The 25,883-nt window shown below is 43.1% G+C and overlaps 2 protein-coding genes across 2 annotated transcripts; one reads left to right on the top strand and one right to left on the bottom strand.

Annotated features, from left to right (window-relative positions):
- Window positions 1-1,215, bottom strand: LOC122776440 (fork head domain-containing protein FD2-like). The gene has a single exon (XM_044036979.1). It carries the CDS (start codon window positions 1,186-1,188, stop codon window positions 589-591), a length of 600 nt encoding a protein of 199 aa, XP_043892914.1. The 5' UTR covers window positions 1,189-1,215; the 3' UTR covers window positions 1-588.
- Window positions 1,216-1,487: 272 nt separating this feature from the next.
- On the top strand, window positions 1,488-7,219 carry LOC122775520. Its single transcript, XM_044035428.1, has 4 exons — window positions 1,488-3,001; window positions 3,410-3,477; window positions 3,592-3,689; window positions 4,174-7,219. Exons 1-4 carry the CDS (start codon window positions 2,154-2,156, stop codon window positions 7,018-7,020), a joined length of 3,861 nt encoding a protein of 1,286 aa, XP_043891363.1. The 5' UTR covers window positions 1,488-2,153; the 3' UTR covers window positions 7,021-7,219.
- The last annotated feature ends 18,664 nt before the right edge of the window (window positions 7,220-25,883 follow it).

Below are 25,883 nucleotides of genomic sequence, written 5' to 3'. Positions count from 1 at the left end.
AAGGTTAGGAGCTGCGTATTTATTTATGCATCCACACAAATGACAGGTGAGGACAAACATCAGATTCAAGGACTTGATTCAAATGTAGATTCTGTTTCCAAGGTAACTTTCTGCCACCTACTGGACTAGTATGTATCTGTTCTGAAGTGTGTGTGAGAAGAAGAAGAGAAAGTAAACATCCCGTGTTGTCCGCTCTTTGTTTGCAATGTGGACAAAGCAGTGGTTGAACCAAAGGTTGACTTTGTAAAGCACAGGTTTGTCAACTCTTTGAAGAGTGAGGTGTCACAACAGCAAGAATATTTTATTTTATTGCTGCAACATTTTACTACTAGACCTTCATTTTCAAAAGAAAGAGTCTCCTTGATGACTGACATGATAATTTCTCCTCCAGTGGTGGATGTGCAAATTGTGCAAATGTGGTTTTATGTGACACAGCCGTATCCAGGAAAATTCTGAAAGGTGTTGCAGTGCACAGTCATGTCACGAGGCTGCTGTCATGTGTCTCTTTTCACGTCAGGGTTATTTGTGTCTTCATGGTGCAGCCTGGAATTTAGAGGTGGAATGCCGTGCATCGCCCCAGCTGCAACACTACACATTTGAGTCAGGAGGACAGTGACGTGTCATCCAGCTGGGGTTTTGTAACCAGCCAATGTGAACACTAAAAGGCAGATAGCACGGCTGAGTCCACTCCAAAGGAATCATCTGATACCTCCATGGTTCCTGCAGAGGGCATGATGGCTCCACCCAACCCAAAGATCTACTCTCACAGAGCGTTCTCAGGAAGCTGCTGCTCTTCATCCACACCACATACTGTGCCATTACTTTGTTATATCGCTCCCTCTCCCTCCTTCCTCTGGCCTTCCTGTACTGCTTGTAGTTCCCTTGCTCAAAGTCTCTAAGGTAATCTCGGTGGACACCCCAGTGATGACCTCGACCGTCCTCACAGTGACTCACCTTCACAAAGCAGTCATTTACAGACAGGTTGTGCCGGACACTGTTCTTCCAGCCCGGACCACGGCTCTTCAGGTGAGGAAACTGCTCCTCCATTGCTGCGTAGATGGACGCCAGGCTGAGTTTCCGGGAGGGGGAGGACAATATGACTTTGGCGATGAGGGCAATATAGGAGAGCGAGGGCTTTGAGGGGAGATGTGCATCCTCAGGAGAGGGATTGTCTGAGCAGCTCCTCATGTTAGCTGGAAGATGGATTGGGTTAGTGAGGACTGCAGGCATTTCTTGTTCAGTTAATTCTCTGCTGCACTGCGATGTCTTCGAGTCACATGCTTCTTTTTGTTCTTGCCCATATGAATTCTCCATCAGATGTTGTCTTGTTCTAACTTGCTCTGTCTTCATGGTTTATTTTCAAGTCTGTGTCAGATCCCGTGTTCCTTTGACACAACGCTGGACTGAGTTATTATCGTACCTGAAGGTTTTTCCATGCTTTTATACTATTCATATCCAAGTCGGGGTGTGGGACACACACACACACACACACCATTCTTCAGTTAAGACACAACACTATTACTCATTTTTGAAATATCTATTTTATTTGGTCAACGAGATTAAGAATTGACCACTTTGGTCATGGCTTGGGCTTGACATGCCACTCTGTCACAGCTGTGAGATAAACACAGGAAGTTAATACAAACACATTGTTGCACAACTGTGAACTGTGTAATTCTTGAACCCACAGTTAAGTCTTGATATGGAATACGCCGATAAAAGAGCATACTTATGTGAGGATGTTGTGGTTCTTCACAATGTCAGGCTTTCGCAGTCATTGCACCAGGGTGTTAATGGTCGGTCAAGGGAAATGATTTTGGAGGAAAGCAGTATGTCAGGGCCATTCGTCTTGTTTTAGACCTCATGTGGTCAATTTTAGGCAAAAAAGAAACAAAACAGCTGCCTTGGGAAATCCCATTCCTATAGCGCAAATGTCATTAGAACTCCTCAGAGAGCAATTGCTGTAGTAAACAAAACAGATGAGCTTTTGGGATAGTTTTGCAGTAAGGAAAAGAGATCATATTTGATCTATATTGTAGGGTTAGGGTTAGCTTGGATCAGTATACATAGTTTTAGTCCCCTCTCACCTATTTATAGTGTTGGCCCTTGCAACAAAGTCATCTGTAACTCGACGCCATCTGTTAAATCAGAGCATGTTGAATGTCAGTTGCCAGAAGCAGAATCACTGCAGCTCATTTCCCGCTGACTCCCTCACCAAGTGCCCCATGGAGTGTGTGGGACAACCAAGACTTTCCATGGCCTGTAACCTCCTGGAAGTACCGGGCCTCAGCTACTCGGATTTTGACGGGGATGAGGGTGAAGTGGTTATCGGCATCAGGCCCAGATTTTCACCTCAACCACGGAGAAAGAGCTCTATCACCGACGATGACTCAGAACCTGATCCTCCCTATTGCAGCTCAAGGAGAGTGTCCTTTGCAGACGCCAAAGGCCTCAGTTTGGTACAAGTGAAGGAGTTTGACACATGGGCTGTTCCCAAACTGCCAGGGTATGATTCATCTGAGGGCGACGGTAATGAGGCCAAGGAATACTACCTGTCTCCTCTCACCTTCTCTCTTCCCTTACCTACCGAGGAGCTGCTCGTCAAAGTGCGAGACCAGAAAGTGGAATTGGAGTCAATTGAGTTACTTCCAGGGACCACAATACTGAAAGGTGTGATCCGTGTCCTCAACATCTCCTTCAGTAAGACAGTTTATGTCCGAACTACTTTGGATGCCTGGTCCAACCACTTTGACCTGCTGGCAGAGTACAACCCTGGTTCTAGTGATGGTCTGATGGACTGTTTCTCATTTATGCTAACATTAGTGCCCCCATTTGGCAAGCAGGGTGTCAGAGTTGACTTTTGTCTGCGGTATGAAACTCCTGTGGGGACATTCTGGGCTAACAATAACCACAGGAATTACGTGCTGTTCTGTCACCAGAAAATGAAAGACAGACCACAGAAGGACAATGAGAGCAAAAAAGGCTGCCTCAAGGCTGTCAGGTGAAGTTCTGTGTGGCATGTTTTACTAACAATACTTTTTAAAAAGGTCAATAATGATGGTTGATGATCAGTTTAGTGATGGACATCACAGATGGAAGAGTATTCTTGAACCCGGTGTAGATGTCTGACCGAAACTGAAGCCACTTTTTTTTGTCATTTAATTAAATCTTTAATATATTATGATAGAGCAAAGGATAATGTAGGTAGATTCGGTAGATCTATGAATTTCAGATTAGTTTAGGTGCACAAGGACTTTAGTATTTTTAAGATTTAAGCAAATCATTTCACAATAGCTTGCATCTGAAGTGTACATGTATTAGTGTGTAGACAGAGCTAGTGTATGATCATAGTGTATGAGCCAGAGCTATAAATGAAGTCTGACTCATCACAATTTTATATACTTCACAGTCAGATCTACTCCTCTGAGGAAAACATTTCCGGCTCAGATGCATCATCACAGGAAAGTATCTCAGCAGGTGAAAATGAATGTTGCTGCTTGTGAAATACATAAATAAATGAATAAATGTGAACTTTAGAGAAATACACCTGCAAAAGTGCAGCAAAATTTATATTCATTATGTCTTCTCCAGATGAATTGAAACTTGGTGAGGAAGTGAACTCTATGAAAGCCAGACAAAGCTCAGATGATCGGTCAAAAACCACTGGAGAAGGTGAACAGAAATTAGAGGTGAGTAAAAAAAAAAGTCCCGGGATTGAAAACCTACATAGTTTATCATCACACACCTAAATCCTGCTAAACACTGCATTTTAACACTGCACTTAACCAGAGATTTGATATACTATTGGCTATAAAAGGGAACTGAAAGAGACGGAAAGAATGGCAACCAGAGACCAGGTGCATTTTTGTAAAGGTCACATGCAGTTTCAATAGCACCAGTGTAACACTGAGTACTGTGCACATACAGGACATGATGCTGTTTGCACCTTCTCCCTCATCTCATATTTTATATTGCATGCTAATTTGATACAATTTTATTCACTTTAATTAAAATTGTTGTGGCGTACACTAATCCCAGGATGTCCCCCGCGTGACTTGGAACCTTTAACGTCACCCCACCCCCCTTTTATTATAATGTAAAACTTCATAACATAATCGCATAACTATTATGTGATCAGGCTGACATTTATTTATTGCTTCTGTTGATGGACAGACTGAAAATAGACCATTCATCAGCCGACGAAGTGCCAGAAAGGCCGCACGGTTAGCCCGGGTGAGGGACCATTTTGCTCAAAGAAGTAAAGAAGGGAGTGACACTGAAAGAGAAGAAACACCTCCAGAAGTAAAGCAGACAGCACAAGAAGAAAAGCCACAGGAGGAGCACTCAAATGTGCCACTGTTTTCTGAGGAGAACAGTAAATCAGAAGTTTCTTCGTTTGCTTCCAACTCCATGGGAGTCCGCAAATCCCTTGTTGACGTTCCACGTGACTTTTTGCAGGCAAGTCACAACATAGCTTCCAATGAACCGGAGAAATGTGAGAGCAACGAAATGGATGACTTGGCCACAGGAGGTGTGAGTGTCACAGAAATCTCAGACAACCCACTGCGTTTAAATGACCAGCCTACTCATGCCGAGTGGCAAAATGTAACCATGTCTGCCTCCAGAGCTGAGGAGGAAAGTCAGATGCAAAACACATGTCATGGACCTGTGAACAACACTGCACCTGATCCAGGTGTTACTTCATCAGAGATCAGCGAGAACCCCGTTGGTCAGAACAACCGTTTCACATTCGGAACTGTGGTGGCTCCTCTGTATCATCAGATGCTTGGCAGAGAGGGAAGTGAAAGACAAAGCACAGCTGACAGGGGAAGTCCTGTAAGGGTCACACTGAGTACTGGCGATTGGAGAAAAGAGAGTTGCTGTACTGGTTCAACTGGTGTTGGACATGACACAGTTCAGGGAAATGTGATGAATGCTCAAGAATCAAACCAAAGTCCCTCCAATGTGGAGGAACAGAGAAGTGACAGCGTGATGGCAGAAGATGTCCTGGATCCTCCAGCTCAGATTATACAGTCAGACCACAGATGCACAAATACAGCTGAAGACCCAATCGTTGTATCTGGAGATACAGAAGTACATCAACACTGTGGAAACCTTTTAAGCACTGATACACTGAGTGCACAAATACCCCCTCGGAGGTTACATCTGCGGGGAAAATCACAGGAAGATACCAAACCTTGTGACATCCAGAACCAAACTACAGCAGAAAGAAAAATTGAAACTAATATAAATAAAACGGTTTTACAAACTGAATCTCAACAAGTCAGGCCCACTATAGGACCATCATTCGCTAGCAGTGAGACACACCAAGAAACCAGGAGCGGTGGAGAATATGACTGTCAGTGTGTAAATGAGTCAAACTCAGAGGCTGATATTGGCAAAGATGATACAGAATCAATAACCAATTCATCTCCAAAGTTGGATAACCTTTTAGAAGCTTTGTATGATTTGAATTCTGATCAAATACATCGTTCAGATTTCTCCACACCTGGGTCATGTCAGGAAACTAAGAACGAAACTAGTTATGTGGAAGAACAAAATAAGATGACTAACCATGAAGATGAATCTCAAAATTCTGCTGAAACTGAGGTTAGTGATGAGGCAAAATGTGATGATGAAATGTTTGTGAAGTTGAAAGATGAAGACTCTTTAATGGATGAACCAAGATCAGTGTTTTTAAAACAGGAGGATATTACTTTAGCAGACACTACTGATGTAAAAAAGTGGGAAATGATGGTTGATGAGGAGGAGAGGACTATCTTACTCAGTCATGAGGAAGTCGAGGCAATGAGATCAGACACTGAAGCAGATCAAGGAGGGCAGTTAGAGGACACAGTGATAGGTACAACATTAGAAAAAGAAAGAGGGAAAACACTCGGAGAAGTGTGTGAGGCTCTCACAGCTGCAGGAGTGTATGACGGCACGGCTGAAGATGCTGTGATGTTAGAGGACAAGGGTAGAGTGGAAGAGGAAGAAACGTTGGAGGCTGTGGCTGGAATAGAATATGTTCAAGCCACACAGACGGTAACAACAGCTACAGGTGAGGAACAACAAGCTGGGGAGGATGATCAAACCAGTGTCCAAGAGGTAAAGAAGATAGTGATAGAAGAAGAGATTAAAACAAGAGAAGAAAAGACAGGAGATGAGGAGATCATTGGTGATGAAGCAGGAGACTCAGACGATGTAAATGCGGAGTCAGTCGGCATAACAACAGATGACAGGGGAGATGAGGTGAGGTGTTTTGAAGCGAGTTTAGACATTACACAAAACAATGGTGAGGATGCTTTATCTCCTATGATGAACAGTGTTCAGAAGAAGAGAGTAACTGGCAGAAAAAGGGAGAGGGTAAATGCACACATTCCACCTGAAATCGATCTTTACAACGAGGAGGATTTTCAAAGCAGTGAGCATGTTAGACATGACCGATCACACGGAGACTTGTGCTCTGTCACCGATGAACCTGAAAGTGACCAAACAAACCATAACAGTGCGTCATCTGAGTCCGACTCAGATGACGAGGTGGAGTTGTACATGCACTGTCTGAGGGCTGTTCACACTGGGGCTCAGGCCAATAAAGACAACGACACAGGGTTTAGTGCGGGCAAAAGGGGCTCTATGAGCAGGAGGAAGTCACTGCCCACGCCCATGCCTTCCATCTGCGAGTCTCTGGATGAAGAACCACACTTCGGCGGCTTTCAGGACAACCATGAAGACCTGAACCCAGCAGAGTTCCAACCTGCACCTGCAGCTGCAGCTGCAGCACCATCAGTGTCAAGTGGACAGGAAAGCAACAGTAGCGATGTGTCATGGTGGAAAGAGACTTTTTCCTGCAGCAATGTTTCCAAAACTTTGTTATACACTACACTGTTAGGGGCGTTTCTAGTCGTGGCATACCACTATGATTTTCTTGCCTGTTTTGTGCTCTACTTGATATCAATAGTCTGGCTCTACTGTCAACGAGAGCAACAGCCGTCGAAGAACAACAGCAGAATGGAATGAATTAAGTTTTTGAAATCGTAAATGAAATATATCAGTTTTAGTTGTGAAACTATTTAACACAGACTTCTATGGTTTTCTTCACTTAAAAATAGTTAGTAATGGTCTAAAGAGAACAATAGCATACAATAATGGGCATTGATTTAAAGCAATGGTTCTCAAACTGTGGTACGCAAGCTTCCTCTGGTGGTACTACAGAAATACTGATCTACTGTATATACCAGAGTATGTGATCAGTGTGGAGCTGAGGAATTTTAACCAGAAAATGAAATAAATAACAAAACTGACTTTGCTCAGCCTATTTACACCACTGTATTTTAACGTTGGTGATTATGGTGTTACTTCCAGAGGTCAATATTTTCTCAGGTGATACTTGGTACAAAAAGTTTGAGAAGCACTGATTTAAAGTATATTATAGTAGAATGATTGGTCTGTATTCCCTATGAGAGGAGGTTAACTCTCTGATGTAGATAAAGCTTGGCATGGACTCACCAGAGTGTTTCGTGTGTGAGGTTACACTTAATTTTCCTAAGACTGGAATGAATAAATTGAACTGTAGACAAACAAATGTGTTGAGTGACTTTAATAATGACTCCATGACAGTGACTGTTGCCAGAGGCAGTACATATTTCCTGGTAGTCTGTCTCATTCTTGTTAACACAGTGTTTCAGGAATGACCTGATGAATTCTGATGAATTTTGACCTGGACTCATGGATGAATTGATTACATTTTGCAATTTTAAATCTCAGGAGAAATGGAAAAAACTAGATTGTGGTGGTTGAATGTCAATGTAATTTTTAGCATCGTGAAGAAAATATCTCAGTAGTAACTTTTTATGAGAGTTCTGTGGTCACAGCTCAGAATCCCTATAAAAACACAGAAACCAGATTCTGATCAGACTATTCCGACTCTTATTTGTGTTTCTGGTGTGTGGAAATGTTTTTTTTTTTTATCTCAGTCTACATTCTGATCAAATCACTTATCACCACTTATCATTTTTAAAATATGTTTGCCATCAAGCTGAGGAACGCGAATAACCTGTGTTTGCATACCATTTACAATAGATGTGCGGGGCTGTTGAGGTGCAGCCTGAAAGTCAGCATTAAAGAACAAACATCTCTTGGGACAGAGTAGAGAGACATTGTTTTCTCTGAGTTATTTCACATCTTGTTCCATCCTTCTTTCCCTGTCTTTCTCTGGGAAAGAATGTCAGGCTTCTTTCCAAGATGGACTTGTTCCAAACAGAGGATGAAACATGAGCCAAGCCAAGTCTCACATGCTGACTTGCGTGTTAATTCACAACAGTAAATCTAGTGAAGTGGAATTCTCCTCTGAGCGTGCAATGTCTGTCTCAGAATAAGTGAGTAGAGTTTAACCTGATCACTTGTATCTATAGCACATAGTGCCCTGCTCCCGGTTTGAACTCTGGCTTTCAGCAGAACACAGCTGCAGTGATGTACTCGCTGGCAGATTCCAGGACAGCCGCCTATGAGGATTACCTCTCTCTCTTTTGCCAGAACACAACTAAAAAAAACACAGTAACATTTTAGACACACAGAGTATGTTTAAAGGGGAAGTAATCCTCCAATAGCCATCAGTAACAGATTTGATTCTTGTTTTATATGAAGTCCTGCATTTTACCTCTCTACTCTCTCTGCATTTATAAACTGCGATGCTTTAAATAGGAGTATCAGATGAGACACAATAACTCTAACTTCTACCTGCCTCATTTCTATGATTTTAATACTTTCATTAAGCAAGAAATCACCCTGTCATTTGTTATAGTTATATAACAATTAATATTTTTGGAGTTTATAGGTATTATTTGGCTACATATCATCTAACCCTGTAGGATGTTGACCCTTAAATTGACGGCATCATTCTGATGACATTCTGATGTTCAGTAGCCTCCTGTACAGAACATAACATCCTGTTTCGTGTAAAGTTGCACTCACTCAAATCTGTTGTGCAATACATACATTCCATTTCTGGGCCTAATCTGCTTATCCCATTTGTTAGCCAAAGGTATTTTTGACATTGCAGCATCTAAGACAAATCACTGTATTTTTGGGAAGCTGTATGGGCACCTTTTTGGATTAATGTATATTACAAGGAGACAAATAAACAATGATAGGCTGGCTTTTGCATGGGTGTGTATGCAAATACACATGCTGGCCACTTTTGCATTGTATTGGACAGTTATAATGTAACAAAGTACAAAATACTTTGTTACTGTACATAAGAACAAAATTCATATATCTGTACATTACTTTATTTATATTTCTAGAGACTTTTACTTTTACTCCACTACATTTCCTGTAACTATCTTTGTTACTTGTTACTACCAAATAAAATCAGAAGAGTTGGTAATGGTCTGTATTTATATAGAGCTTTTCTAGTCTTTTATATCAGAAAATTACAGTAATTGTCAAATACTTTAAGACTTTTAACTTAAGTAATATTATAAAAAGGTGACTTCACCGTCTTTCTGTGAAAATACTTGTACTTTTACTCAAGTAGCCCTTTTAGGTACGAGGTATGAGGTACATCTAACATATATAACATATACATATATATATATATAAATAGAAACATATATATTTTCAAAAGTTCAATGAGCTGTAAGTTCAGAGATGACCTTCTGCATACTGTGGTTGTAATGAGCAGCAGTTTCTGAAATACCCAGATCATGTGGCACCAGCAACCATAGCACATTAAGGGTTACTTGAATGCCCTTTCTTCATAATTTTGATGCATTGAATTGCGTTAAATATTTACATATAACAGGGGGCGAAAAATCCTAAAGTGACCGGTGAGTGTTCACGTTATTGATAAGTAGTGGGATTTACAGGATTCCTTTAAACGCAACACAAAGCACACTTCGACTTGAGTACGTGTTCTGGGCTGTGATTGGACGACAGGCTGTCACTTGCGTCACGTGCCTGTTAGACTCCACCAATCAGCTATCGCTTTGTTGGCCAGTGCGCCGGTTCGCCGGTCGGGTTGGAGCTTGGAAAGGGGGGCAACAACTGGTAGAAGCATCAGCGTCCCGGTGCGGTTCGGTGCTATGGACCCCAGCGACAATGTCGAGACCGGGGAGACAGAAAACTATCCTGAGCTATTTTACGTGCCTATCCCCGGGGAAGCACCATTCAAGAGGGAGCAGGAGAAGTTGTCAGGGGTCGTGAAGAACGTCCACAGAAAACTGCGCAGGAAATATAGAGAGGGTAAGCTGCTTCAGCGGGCCCTTCCTTCCTTCCTACCTACCTGCCTGCCAGCCTGTGTCTGTGGCCCTGCTGCCGAGTGGCTAGCACTCACGAACACTATAACCGTCTCCGTTACAGTAGTGTCGTTAAACAGTTCTTTGTGCTCACAGCTGACCTTTGGTCTTGTGTTGAGAGTTGAGAGTGGCTGCTGTCGACAGTAGAGAGGAGGACACTACATTCATTCAGCGAACGAGGCCTTTAAATCCACCACAATTGCTGCTGCTGATGCTGCTGCTAACTGTAATCCTGTATCTCAACAGTAAACATCTTATCACTCTTTCAAACCAGTGTACTGACTAGTGACACATATGTAGTTTAATACAAATTATGTAAAAAGAAAAAAAGGGTCATTGCCACCAAGTATCTAGAGGTTGTTGTTTCATAGAAACAACAACAACATGATGTCTGTCATCTTTTGACGAACAATTGAACAAGCTTATCTTAAGAAATCGGAGCTAACCCTAACCCAGTCAGTGGCTGATATATGAAGGAAGGAAGCAGTTTTAAAATAGTAAAGCTTTTTCAAAACCGCATAGAGAAGAAATCCATTTTGCATCTACGGATCAAGTACCAGCAGTCCATACAACTTATCCCTTCATTTGTGTCCATCGGTCCATCCATCTGCTACTACTTTATCCTCCACATGAGGGTTGCTGGTGCCAATCCCAGCTGTCCAGTTGTCTGTTCAGATGAGCTTTCTTTTTCACTTGTTGGGATAGCCGAACCTTTCTCTGGAGTTACTGAATCTTTCTCTGTCTGACTCATGGTATCAGTCCCTTGTGTTTTCGTTGATACTGAAGGTGGTTTGTCAGTACTGTAGAGTGCTGGAGCCATGGTTAAAGTAGCTGAAAAGGAAGTGCTTGTATTGTATCCATATGAACCAACTTCTGTTGATGAATCTTTACCAGATTTCATGGTTGATGTCATGAGGGAAGGCATGGATGTGGAAATGTCTCTTGTACTTTCTGTTATTTTTGTCTCATCTGTCTCGACACTTTCCTTTGTTCTCTGTGACAGCGTTGTTGCAGTGACGAATGAAGATGAAGTCATAGCTATGACTGAGGTTTGCCCAACTGAGCTCTGCTCTACTGGAGTGACAGTAGATGTTCCTGTTTTGTCACCAACTGGAGAGAGAAGATTGTCTGCCTGTTTCGTGACACTCACAGATGAAGGTTGTGTTTGAGCTGTGGTCACAGGTGAGTAAGTTTGATTTCCTGAAGGCCCCTTATCTGTGACACTGGTGGATATTTCCTCACTGGTAACTGCCTCTTTGTCAGGTAAATCACTTTGTGATTCACTTTGCGTTGTGTACTGAGTGAAAAATCCTGTGAATGAAGCCATAGTTGTCTTGACAATTTCAATAGCATTGTATAACGTGGAAGCAGTGGTTGTAGCAGATTCATGTGAGGGAGAAGCCGTGTCCTGTTGTTTCTTCTCATCCTGTAAAGTCGCAGTTGCTGGAGTTTCACCTGGCTCAGTGGCAATAACAGATGTTTTATTTACGCCTGCTGTTTGTACAGTTTGTAATGTTAGTTCTCTCTCCCTTGTTGCTTCATCTGTTTTATGTGTAGTGCTTAACGGTAATAAAGAATGTGCAGTGCCACCAACTGTGCGTGATGGAGGACTGGTTCCAAACGTGCTTTCTCCTTGGACTCTTGAACTATCCTCAAAAGAAGACACTGCATCAGTTGCAGCTTTCTCAGTGGGTGATATGGAAGGTAATTGACTGACTGTATGTCCTGCCTGGCTTATGACTGTTCCCTCTGATGTGCCAGCCAGGGTATGTGCAACACCTGATGATGATTCAGTGCTTTCTACATCTAAGGCTGGTGTTATCTCAGTCTTGGCTGTTTTTCCAGGAGGAGCAGAACTTTCAGATACTGAAAAAGTGGTTGTGCTGAAGGCAAATTCTTCAGGGGTTCGAGTCTCCTTCCCGTCCTCCACACCTTGAGTGGAGCTCTCAGAGTCATCAGCGTCATCAGTGGAGGGATGGGATGCAGTTTTGTGTTTAGACTGAGTGCTGTCTTCTGCAGCTGGAGTGGCAGATGTGCTCTTTGTTTCCTCTGTGGTTTCAGCTGTATATCTGGCTGTGTGGATCTCTGTTGGACGTGTAACAAGGTCCTCATCCTTTTCTGTCTGAGTCACTAATGAGTCACTTTTCACTGAAGTGGGAGTCCTCCGTGACTCATCTCTCACGTCTTGTACAGATGCAGAGATGATAGTGGTGGTTTCTTGGTCAGCTTTTATTGTTTGGCTTTCTTCTGCTGTTTTTGTGACCTGTGGTTCAGCTGGTGTTGCCGTAGAGGCTAAACCAGCAGAGACGATGGTGATATAACTCGTTCCGTCTATGGCAGCTGGTCCTGCCTCAGTCGTTTTGGATGTACCCTCCACTGTTGTGACTGAAAGTGAGGTTGAGTCTTCGTGTGTGGGGCCTACTTTGGTGATGTCATCCTCTTGAGGGAATATGAGAGGAGGCTTTGATTCAACTACTGAGATTGTATCAGTGTCATATTCATCAACATTTGGTATCTCTGTAGTGATTCCTCCTTCTGTGGGTTCCTCGATAGAATCAGTGGAACTATCAACAGGGAGCTTGTTCCATTGATAATCAAATACTTCATCACTTATTGTCACATTTGTCATAATCTGGGTGCCTATGGCCTCTTTTTCGCCGGGGCTCTGTGGCTCCAATGTGATCTCTTGTTTACCATTTATAAAACTAACAGTTGGAGTGGTGAGGGTTACAGCACCTTGAGAGACAAGGTCCGGGTCTCCACTCTGCAGAACAGGCTCACCATGGGTAGGGGTGTGTTGGTCTGGTGCAGGTGAAATGGCAGGAGACAAAGAACTTTGTGGAAGTAGAACCTGGCCCACTGAAATGAAAACAAAGGAAAATGTGTGACCATTTGATTGCAAAGTAAAAGGACACTAAAAAAAACCTGTATGTCAATAAAAAAAGTCTTTGAAGAACCCTGAATTTTAACAACAGCTGTGGTTAATCCTAAAATTAACAGTTTATATCTGTTCAGAATTGACCATTTAGCAATGTTTGCAAAGAGGAGGAAAAGATTAACTACACAAAAAAACCCTAACAAACCTTTTGTTTACCAAACTTAACTATACACCCTCTCCCTGCCTTGTCCGCCCATGTCTCCGTTTCCCACAAATGGTGACTCTTGGTGATTATTGGTTGCAACTACGAACACCTGCTCCACCTCAGCTCTGGAGAAAGACACACATTCACTTCAGAAACCCTGGAAAATCTCTCTCTCTCTGTGGGGTGTGTGTGAGAGAGAGAGAGACATATTTGCACTTCATATGGACAGTCTAAATAAAACCTTATCCTTACCCTTGACCATAACCATTAATGCCTGACAATTTCACCAGCTCCCTATAAATTAGGATTTGCCTTATTAGGACAATATTTTGGTTCCTAAAATGACTACTGGTTTATGCCAGAAATGGTAATAAATAAATACAAAGACAACACAACTGTATTGTACTAATGAATACCTCAGCTGGCAATCAGCTTCATGTCGTACAAACATTATTTTCTGAATTCTATTAAAACGTACACAAGGACACATCAGCGTGTAGACTAGCGGAGCCAGGAACTGAACCGACAACCTTCCAGTTGACAGACAACTTGCTCTATCACTCAGCCAACATCACCCAAACTATGATGATGAATGCTCAGTTACTTAAGATGTTATTGTATCAGACCACTTGTTTACGACTGATTTGTTTATTCCTTTGCCAGAATGTGCCAATGCACTTTGTCTAAATTTAGTTTTAATGAATGTCAAATACATGTTATATTTGAGTAAGCATGCAACAGCGGTTGTTCTGTGAATTGCTTTGTGACATTTGTGGCTTGTGACACACCTCGGATTATTGATATGTTTGGTAAACAATGAATTTAATAGCTCTCGATTAATGTGGGCGTTGCCCATGTGATCATTTTACGACACATCTTTAAGCAACACCACGCTGATATATTGTGCACTTAGTTGCCATGCAGTCACCAGTTTGTCACAATACTTTCCACAAACGCTTCCCACACAAACTGTGAGAGCAGAAAGAGACGTCAAGTGCCTCAGCTGAGCCACATCACATGATGGAGCAGTAAAAGTAGCTATAATCACCCGCTACAGGCAGCCTCGCAGCTGTCCTCATGCAATGACCTCACCACGTGTTGTGGTGTCCAGTCTGTGCTGAAGCATCTGTGCTTACTCAGGTAGTCTGCCAACACACCTCCCTTTGCTGCCAGTGAGCTGGTACATGAACACGTAAGGCAGGAAATACTGCAAATGCAACTGCAGAGTATTTTGCAGTGCAGACTCACACAAGTTATATGCACGCATGCTGATTTTGTTTAGGTTAAGCACTATACATGCACAGAGTACATGTTTTTTGGCAGCTAACCTGACCACACTGCATATACACAATGCAGTTTGAGTGTAGTCAATTTGGTTTTATTTATAAACCGTAACATATACAATCTGTAAGCGGTTTACATTGTAAAATCACAACTTACACTATTAGGGAGCGAAATCCTCACCTTTAGCAAGCACTTGGCACAATTAGAGAAGGAAATTCCCTTTACATATGGAGGACAGATTGCAACTCTCACGGGCAGACTTAGTACCTACCACAAAGCCAGACCAATTCATTGTTTGGAAACTTTCCAATTCACCAGATCCCTTTCCTCTAAGACAAGCTGCTCTTCGGGAACAAGGAATGACTCACCACGGTAATGTTTGTAAAAGAGTTAAAAAATGATGCAGCTGCTGTTTGCATATGAGATCATGTGCTGTTCTGTTGTGAAAGCCATGGCCTAAATGTGCATTTCAACCAGGTTTTGGTAGCCCAAAATCTATTAAACGAAGAAAACGGAAAAACGTTCCAAGAAAAATCCTATTTGCAGAGAAAGACATTCAACTTCCACTAGAGAGCAGCTGAGCAAATGCAGGAATAATAGCAAGAATCATACTGGTAAAAGTGACACTAGTTTGTGCCTTTGCTTCGTAAATCTAAACTAATGTAAAGCCAAATGCACTTCACTGTGTGTTGCCTATGCCAAATTTGATTACTCCAACCACTGTTAAGTGCCAAAGCGGTTTCAAATAAAACCATCTTTTTAACTTCAGCACCCTGGACAGCACAGCCTCCCATAGCTCCCAATAATAGCATCATAAATCAGTCAAAAAACAATACTGGGAAACAACATGGCACATAGTTGTCCACTGACATCATTGTTTGTTGTCATTGTTGTGGCCTAATAAAGATAAGTGATGGCATTTCTCGATTCGCAAAACCCCAATGACAGTTAAAGGGGATATACTGTATGTAAACATGTTTAACATCTAAAACAAGAGCTACGGCTAACCCAATTCAAAACATCGTGGTCCATGATTACCAAAGTCTGTAGAAACTACAGTATTTAGTTAGTTATACTTTTCATCTAAGCGCACATGTTAACGTATGGAAACATTCACACTGCCCGTCTCATGAGTGAGCTGCACGACACAGCCAAATAAAACAGTAAAGGAAATGATCTTTCTTCACTGTTTCCAGCACTTCAGTTCCCTGATTCCATTCAAGTTAGTTTTGTCAAATATGCCCTGGCATTTAATTGAGTACAGAGGAGTGTTTAGAGGATTTAAAAGGTACATTTTGTGACTTTCAAAGGCAAACAGACGCTATGTAAAACATAGCAAAAGGTGCCAGCTAAGAGGCAGGTGAGCAAGAGACACAAACATCTGTGCTGCTATATATTATATATACAATATGCTAGTATTGAAACCGGACTAAATGAGCTTTATTGGGTAAGTGGCGAAAGAGACCAAAATACCTACAAATATAAACAGAGTTGGTGGCCTTATTCCAAAAGTACCTGCTTTTTTTTTTTTTTTACATATATGCCCTTTAAATGAATATAAATTTAATAATAACCATACTACTGGAATTGTTACCTGATACATTCTGCGTCTGCGTGACTTGGTTGGACCGCTCATCAGGGAACGCTGGACCTGGAGTGCTGGTTTTGTGAGCCACAGCTGTGAAGAACTCCGGTTCAGCGTCGGTCACCGTTGTGTCCTCTGCCATGCTGTCGACGCTGTGTTCGTGCCCCTGATAGGTGGACTCGTCAAAAACACTTGTCGACGACGTGGCCTCCTCGGCTAAGTGTCCGCTCTCGGTCAGGATGGCGGCGGACGTCCTCTCCTCGTCGACGACAGCCGGTGTCTCCTCGTCCTGCCGCGGAGTTGTGGTCTGCGTCTCCTCTGGTGCTTCCGTGTGGCGGCTCACATCGCTGGCCGGTCGGGTGTTACACATATAAGTGGTGTCAGGGGGAAGAGCTGTGGGGATTTTGGTTCCGTCTAATGGGGTGGATGAAAAGATGTGTTCGGATGGTGGAGTCGGGGGTTGTGCCTCAACGCCAAAGAAAGGGTCAATCTCATCCTCGTCGAGATCATAATCTGGGAATGGTGTTGTTGAATGAAGTCCATTTGGTGAGTCTGTTGACTCAGAGGAGCTGAACGCTTCCTCGCTGGTCAGTTCTACGAACCCTGTTGGACTGTCGCTGAGGTCGTAGGTCATCGCGGTAGTTAGCACGTCACCTGGAATAGTTTCCTCAGTTTTCCCTATGACAAACATGGACTTTGTGCCGAGAGACTCCACTGTAACTTGGACATCAGGTTGAATTGTAACTATATTGATCACTGACTGATCTTTTGCATCCGATTCTTTGATAGCAGTGCTCTCTGTTGTGTACTTGAGTTCTGCGGAAACTGGGTGATGACTTTCCTCAGGTTCCTCTCGGATCGTGGGTTCGACTGTGGTGAACAACTCCTCTTCTTCTCCCGCTGGCGTGGGGCGAGGTGGAGCCATACTGGCAGAGAACATAAATGTCACATCTGAGGGAAGTGGAGATTCATCTGCCTCTGATGCAGTTTCAGGTTTTGGAGTTAGCGTAGAGGTGCTACTCTCCAGTAGAGGGATGGAGGAAGTGGAGCTGACGACGACGGTGGAAGTCATTTCTACCATGGACACTTCCACAAAGGACGTGTGGCTGATCACCTCTCTCTTTCCTGTGAAACACACAGAGAACCCACACATTAGCACTTTGACTTGAAAGTTGAACATTTGTATACAACGTAAAATTAAAGCAATTTTTTTTATGAAGCAGTTAAAAAAAGTACCCAGTGTTAAAAGTTTCCTAGAAACCCTAATGTACAAGACCTCCTCCTCTCTTATCTATTTATAGCTAGCACTAATATCAATCACTCGCGCATCGTTTCCAAAGACAGAGAGGAGCTAATGCTACTTAAGGTCGCACGCAATAGTTTTACTGTGCATTAGAGAAGCTGGCAAATGACCTCAAGTACTGTTGAGGATATACTTTTCAGCTTATCAGCTTGATGCAGATGTGGTTATTTTAAAGTTTCTCTTTGTAATTCTCACTGTCAACTGCCGAGAGTTTTTCCTTTTCTTTTCTTTATTCAAAACTGTCACTGATGGTAAGTAACATCAACTCTGGTTGGTCGACTGAGACTCTCTAATAAACCACTCTGCCTTTTCTTTAAGTTTTATGGAGTAAATCCCCCTAAAGTTTCTCTCGAGCATGTCTCCTCTTCCCAGCGTGTCCTCCAATGCTCTCTTGCACCCATAAAAAGGCTGCAGAGCAACTTGAGAAAGCTCCTCACTGTGACGCAGACAGATTGTGTAAATCCAGCTGTTGACCATTATTATGCACTAGCCCTCTGTTTTCTGATGTCAGGTGTCACACACATTTTCCCCTAAACTGGAAAACAGGGCCTGCTCTCAGAGGGAGTCCATTATCTCACTGGTGCATTAGAGCTGAGGCCTTTGTTTTAAAAGTAAAAAAGAAAAAAAAAAAATCCCATTTTTCCTCTTTGCACCCCATGTATAACTGTGTGGACATAGGTTTACATAATGCTTTCATTTGTGAAAAATTATTGGTTGTGGGAAAGCAGGAAATGATGAAGCGAGTGCGGCCAAACGCGGGTACTTGAAAAGCACTTAGACGTGGTCGTAAATACAACATGACTGAGAGAGCTGACATGGAATACACAGAGCAGGAGGTGAGGGTGGCCTGTTTGTGTGCCCTCTGAACTCCGCGGGGACTTATCACCGCGAGAGTTAACATGGCTCAGGGGCGTTTAATGGCCAGGGCAGGGGGGAAGGCTTATCTATCCAACCTCTCATTTGTAAAGATGGAAAGGCCAGGTCAGGGGTCGCCGGGGATGACTGAATTTAGAAGTCCAGCAGTAGCTTTGTCCATTATCCAAATGTCTGCTCTGATAAGTACAAGTGAGAATGACGGAGGACAAACTCTGACAGCGGAAATGAGAGGAGAAAGGTGAACAAGGGGTTAGATAGTGAGACTAAAAAGGATGACAGGTGTGGTATTAGTTACTTTTGCTGCTCCTCTAAATGCCTACATGACTATCATCAGTCATTCGGTTTCTCGCCCTGGGGATACTGATTAGTTAAGACCACTTAAGCCAAATTCCGCAAACTTCCAGTTAGGGCTGGGCGGTAGTTCAATAACAACAGTGAGCAAAGGTTAAACATTTATATATATATATATATATATATATATATGTATATATATATATCGATATGAGGTTTATGCACTATGCAAAAACTAAAAAAAATTAAGTAAATCCTCATTTGACATATATATTGTGATCGATCATTTTAAAACATTTTATTGTGGTGGTTTTTGGTCATATCACTCAGCCCTACTAGGCCATGAAGTACATGGGGAAAACTCTCCTTTCTCTTCTATAAAATTTGAATTAATTTGTAATTCCCCATCACTCCATTTTAGTTGGAGAACTATGGATGACTACAAAAAATATATATAAATGTTGAGAGCAATACCCAAGCACTGCTCTCGTTTGTTCCTCAGCAGCGAGGTTGAAGGAGGACAAAGCTTCAGAGGCCTAAATTAGCCCAGCTGGAAGTAATAGAGATAAAGCAAACACAGACACTGACTTTTATACACTGTCACAAACTCTCATTAATCCCCCATTAGAAAAAGGAACGGTCTGACCATTGCATGAAGAGTGAACAGAGTTTACCAGTTTTTATATCGTTAGGTTGCCAGAGAGACGGGCAGGAAACTAACATCTGAGATGAGGGAGGTCAACCAGACACGAGACGAGTCTGGGCCACACTGTACGTGCAGTGTTCATAAGAAAACCATTTGTAAATGCTTTGCTCTGGTCTTTCATAGTTTTTATCTCTGCTGGGAGCCGGGCTGTGGATTAGAAATTAAAAATGAGCACAGTAGCAGACACAAGTCGACGCATTGGTGTAGATGTGGGAAGCGATAGAGCATCCAAGGATGAAGGAGGAGAAGCGAATACAAGAGATGAGATCATCTACAGCCCAGGCCTGGTTTTATACAAGCCAACATACTCTATATACAACACCTTATTCCATGACAAACCGGAGTAACTTGGTAGAATTTACCTTTGAAACAGTAAGCTCCAAGCTTCTTAGTCGGTTCCGGGAAGCCGGTCTGGTTTCTGTAGCGATACATGGTCCTGACACCGAGCAGGCCTCCGCCACACTGCAATCTGGGCACCGCGACAGGGTGTCGCACGCTGCCATCAGACAGCCAGCCGTAGTCACATCTGTCCAGGCCCTTTCGCCAGGCGGCATGGAGCTGGCCGGGGGACGCCAAGACAGAACTCCTCATCGCGCACTCTTCGCGGGCCTCGTCCAAAGTCATCTTGGTTGTCACGGGAGCAAAGAATACTTCACCTAAAAACAAACAGGGCGGGATTCAGAGACTTGAATTGGGACAGAGGGACACAGATGGAGGCAACAGGAACATTGCCCTAGTAAAGTGAGGCAGTGGCAAAGGAAAAGTTAGAGCAGTAAAATCTGCTGCTGCTCTGTAAAACACTCTGGTCATTTAGCAGTTTGGCAGAATAAACACCCACACTGCACTGCACTGCTGTATACACACACAATTCTCACTCATTCAGGTCTGATAGTATTGCTTGACAGAGCCCCATCCTTCCTGTTTACAAAGACCTAAAAGAATAACAACACCGACAAAAACAAAAAAAAACCACCAAGAATCACTTTATAAACATGTCACTTTGTTTTTTTTTACACCATCCTGACCTTTTAGAAAGAGACATAGCCCAAAAACAGCTGAAAAAAGGGACAGCTGTGCAGGGCACACACCCAAAAAATCTCCCACCAATCATATTTAGGACAACAGTAGTTCATTCATTCTATTAGTCTGAGGTGGGTTAGCTATGCAGACAATGTTCCTGGCCCTTCAATGAATGTGTCTGTACTGCAGGACATTAAATTTCCCCTCACTGGTGAATGAACTGGACTCCAAGGTCAACGTTTCCCTTCCTTCCTTGGTGTTGTTCATGCAAGGATAACAATTCTAATTATATATATGTATTGTGTGTGTGCCTTCGCCTACAGGGGCGATACAAATGAAACGCTATAGAAAAGCATTTCAGTCAAAGCCGATAAAACTATTACAAGGAAGGACGACTCTCTGACTACATGTTTTCAGTTAGTGCTGGGTGTAACATTTCAAATATCCCACATTGGTTTCATCCCATTGATTTACAATAGCACTGAGATTAAGAGATGCTTTCCACTCTGAAACGCACTCCCTCTTAAAAGCAGACAAGGGACAAAGAAACTCCTACAGACGCTTTCAGCGACCAAACATTTTACATGGCGATCTGACTTTATACATTTTAAAGTATTTCAAAGTGTTCTAGGAAAAGATAACCAGCGAGATAATGATGAATAGTAACGGCGGTTTGGTGGAGGAGCCATGCGACCGCAGTGTCCCGAGGAGAAGATACTTTCTATCAACAATTAAATCGCAATAATGATCCGGCGGACATTCAATAAATCAAGGCAAATAACTCTAAATATGTATTTGACGCACAGTTTAATAAAACTGCAGAGAAATTGTGGAGCTCAGTGAAAGCTGCTTATAAGACCGTTAATAGTAATGTCACGATACAGAATAATGGCTTCATATTCACAAGCAATTAGTTCCCAATGTCTGTCAAAATAAAGTCAAACTTGTATAAAGTTCCGTCGCAGCAGGGAATGCACTGCACACGTCCCCTGCCACGGCGAGCCGAGTGGAGTGGATGTGACAAGGAGTGGGTGGTGGAGTGTCGCCGAGTACATCAGCAGTAACCAAGTGGATAATAAACAGAGAGAGAAAAACACTGTTGGCTGAGAAGTGAAAACTTCCCGTGAGCAACGCCAAAGACAATTAAAACTCCCATTATCACATACTTTGGAGACCTTTTAAAAAACCACTATGGCTAAGAGAGAATTTCAGTGTCTGCTATAAAGGCAACTTAAAGGGACAGTTTAGGATTTCTTGAAGTGTGGTTGTGTGAGGTATGCATTGTTTACTAAATTCACCAAGTGCGCTGTCAAACGCGCTGCCTTTTCCATAAACCAGCCCGGGACCCAGACACTCACTCTCGCTGATAACAAGGCACCAGGGACAGAAGGGAAAATAGATTTGTTTTGCCTCTTTTTTTAAAAGCCTAACCTAATAAAATAATAAAATATACGCCCGGCCAAAGTCTACAATGTCTTAAAAATATGGTTGCTGCTTTATCATCAGCATTGTCGTTGATGCTTCTGCCAAAACTGCCTCATTTGCTTAGGTAAACGATTCCAAACACTAATGTCACAAAATAACTGCCGTGAACCATGATGTAAATTTGCTGATTCTGTGCAGGTTACAAATTTCAGCAAGAAAAAGTAGTGAAAATATTCTTAGAATAGACTAATTCAGGCATAGATTTCATTCTGGTGAGCCTGTTGTTGGCTAAAATCTTCTTTTTCCTTCTTTCTCTGCAGGCAGCCATGTTATCAGTGTGTGAGTGTTAAGGTTCTGGGCTGGTTTCAGGGAAAATGTTGACGCACTCAAAGCAAAGTCAGTGTTGATAATGTGTCAACCCCACTTCAAAAAACACACAAACTGTCCCTTTAAGGGACGCTTTTTTCCTGTAACCCTCCCTCGGGCTTTCTACAACTCCCAGAACTGTTTGGCATTACAAACATATATATAAAAAGTAACACTTTATATGAAAGGATAATAGGTCAGATAATATTTGCACACAAAACAATGTTATGTATTTTCACAGTGGGCTTATAAACGTTGGGAAAAAAAAAAAAAGCTCTCGCTTTGGCAAGTCTGTGATAATTTGGGGGTTTAGTCATTTTAGCCAAAGGGTGTGCCAATGCCTCTCTCTCTCTACACACAACACCTCATTTCTCAGAGCTAAAGGGCTTGATTTTGTGGCTGACTTACCATCCAGTTTATCTACATAACAGTAGACATCATAGGTCTCCGTGGGCTTCCTGACTCCATATGACCTAATGCCAGGTTTGGCCTTTAGGTTGCCATAGCAGCCGGCCCTCGGCTTTATAATTGGGTATCTGTGGAGTCAAGAGAAAAGTGGAGGCCTCCTTTTGTATCACAGAAGTCAACTTGTTTTCGTGTGACTATTTTACATCATCACAAAAAAGGAGAGTTTGAACGCAGCTAACCTGACCGTCTGGTCAGCGATCCAGCCGGCGTCACATTGATCAAAGCCGTCCTCGTGGGCCGCTCTCAGCTGATCATGCGTCGCAATGGTTGCTCCAACATTCTGGCACGCTCTGACAGCGCTCTGGTAGTCCAGCGTGTACCTGCTGGCGCTAGCCCGGTAGTGAAAGACAACACCTGGAAACAAAAAAATGTTGGAGAGGATGGAAGGAAGAAAGAAAGACAGAAAGAAAGAAAGAAAGGAAATGAAACATAATGAGAATTTGTAAACAAATATTGACACAGTGTTCTGGAACTCATCAACACGTCAGTGCCATCAATTATGTTGCCATAATGTCACATAAAGCAAATACCATGAGTGAAATAACGGAGTCTCTAAGCTTCTCTGGAAAAGGAGGAGCCTTTGCAATAAACTGAGAGGATGAGTAAAATACTGTTCGTTCACCACAAATGAACAATATGGCTGCAGATGATGCCACGGCTCTGAAATCCCCATATTTGTGGACAGTAAACAGACGCAGAGGACATGATTGATTGTCCCAATTAACATTGCAGATAGTTGGAAACGAGGTTGTGAAGATCGTTAACCAGTGAAAAGTCAAACTGTCCCACAACACTCCCCCCACCCCACCCATGTTTTCTAAATCCTCTTAAAAATGAGTTATATCTCCCAGTGTGCTTGTCAAGTGAGAAAATGTAGACTCCCCCCCCTCCTCCCCAACACCCCCCCACCAAGGGGACCGTATCATCTGACTTGGTGGTAGTGCAATAATGTAGTATCATATACATCATTTAAACATTATGCACTGGGAATTACTCATATCGGGCAATTCTTTGTGAGGGCAACATAAGACAACTGGGTGACGCCTACCGACGGCCACGCCAAAGACAAAAAGGAAAACTCCTCTGACACCACGGCACCCAAGCTGACAAGGACGTGTGACGCTGTGGAGCTTCGCCCCATACAAACATCTGGAATGTAAATCCACACGTTCACACTGGGATTTACAGTAAGTGTTGCAGCGCTTGGTACGGACACGGAGGACACGGAGTCTCGTCCTTTTCCTCTAAAAATAAGAACAACTGAAAGCTGTGGTTACGCCGTGTAACTACTGGGTAGCTGCTGCTATCAAAGTGAGCAGCAGGCAGCCCAAACTTCTCTCATAGCGTTTACATTTCTATCACCACTCGTATTACGTTTCACTACTGCCCTTGCGACAACCCCCCCCCCCTCTGCATCACAGGGTATGTTAGGGAAGTTATTCAGAGTCTGAGTCATGTTCACTGGGAAACTGCCCTGGTGTGACTCTATAAGGACAGCACGAGCATCTTACCGTCGACATCGAGGTTCACCGTGTCCTGTGTGTCCTCAATGCCGTATATGACCTCACAGCGATAGGTGCCGGCATCACTGGCGCGCAGCTTCACCATGGTCAGTGAGGCGTCGCCGACGTCTTCAGGGTGACTGGGCACCGACACGCGGTTCCTGTAGCTGGAGCCAATCTTGATGACGCCATTCTGCGCCACCAGCACCGTGGATTCCACGTCGCCCTCCATTTTGACCCATTTGATTCGCAGGTAGTCTCTGCTCAAAACGGTCGTCCCGTTGGGACTGACGACCGGGGCCGTGGTCGGGATGGTGGAGAAGAAGCAGGGCAGGTTTACCTTCTGCGACAGGGACCCGGTCACTGGCCTGATTATCGATAACTGGTTGGAGTCTGAAAGCAAAACAAAGATGGATTAAATGTACCTTCAGTTCACATTTGGTTTTCCTTTCATTTAGAAACACAGATCTTCTGTTCACCCTCAGGCTCATACACACACTACAAACTACTCCACTTATTTACATTATCAGGGTGTAACAACTACACCCAGGCTAATAAAGAAAAGATGCATCATGTCTTGAAAACAAATTTTGGGAAAGTCAAACTTCATGCCCTAAATTGAGTGTGGGTGTGGGAAAACATCTTTGACAGAGACCATAGTGTGTTTGTTAAAAATAAAAACAGAATAAATAACATAAACTTTAAAAGGTAATTGGTTAACAAGAAAGTTATGGTTGCATTACTTCATGCTTCGGTGTTTTCTTGTATAATAACTTCAGGACTAAAAGTCTTGGTGCAACTGCAGTGCAGTACAGCGTAAGGACACTTCATCTGATCCTCTGTCATGCATGTGTCAGTGGCTGTGCTTCCAGATTACACAGGGTTAACAATTACTCCTCTTAATCACCCTCCCCCCCACCAAGCACTGCCCACACTTTAAGCTGCATCTCCATACATCCAGACAAAAATGAATGGCAACCTGCTGAATCACACTTAAGCCTCTTTTTTTCTTCTTTTTTTTTAAAGGGAAGGGGGTTGCAGTCACACGAACAATGTGGGCAATGCTGTGGAAACAGCGGTGGGACAGCCCCAGAGGCATGAGTGTGAGTGTGTGTGCTTTAACAGACGGTCTTATTAGAACGACGGGTGAAACCAGCTGTTCCTTCCAGACTGCGAGCAGAGACTAATTGAAAGGTGTCCATGCAGAGACAGAGACAGACACTGTAGGGGCCAGGAGAGCCGGGGGGCGGGGGGGCCTGAGACACTGACCTCCGTGGTCATGTCACCTTCACCTTAATCTGCAGGTTTCACAGGACGAGGACTGGATACAACCTAACACTGACTTTAACTTTATGAGCATGTGATGAACTGTATGTAACGCGCGTGCGGGAAACGAGGGGTAGGAAGAAGGTAGAAGAAGATTATACAAAAAAAAAAAGAGGGGGGAAGGAGATGGGGGAGGTGGAAGGTGCTGGAGAGGAGCGAGGGAGCAATATCAACTCTGTCAAGACTCACCTGTTGCAGCTGCAGCTTCCCAGAGACAACTTAGCCATAGGATATGCTTTATATTTAGTATCATCTGTCAGAGAGAGAAAAAAGAGATAGATAAGAGTTGAGCCACATCCTCTTTTACTGTAAAATATCACAAAAGTTAAATCAACAGATCGTCGTTCACG

The sequence above is a fragment of the Solea senegalensis genome, linkage group LG10, assembly GCF_019176455.1.
Source record: "Solea senegalensis isolate Sse05_10M linkage group LG10, IFAPA_SoseM_1, whole genome shotgun sequence".
Classification (NCBI taxonomy): Eukaryota; Metazoa; Chordata; class Actinopteri; order Pleuronectiformes; family Soleidae; genus Solea; species Solea senegalensis.
This window is presented reverse-complemented; position numbering and strand designations above follow the sequence as displayed.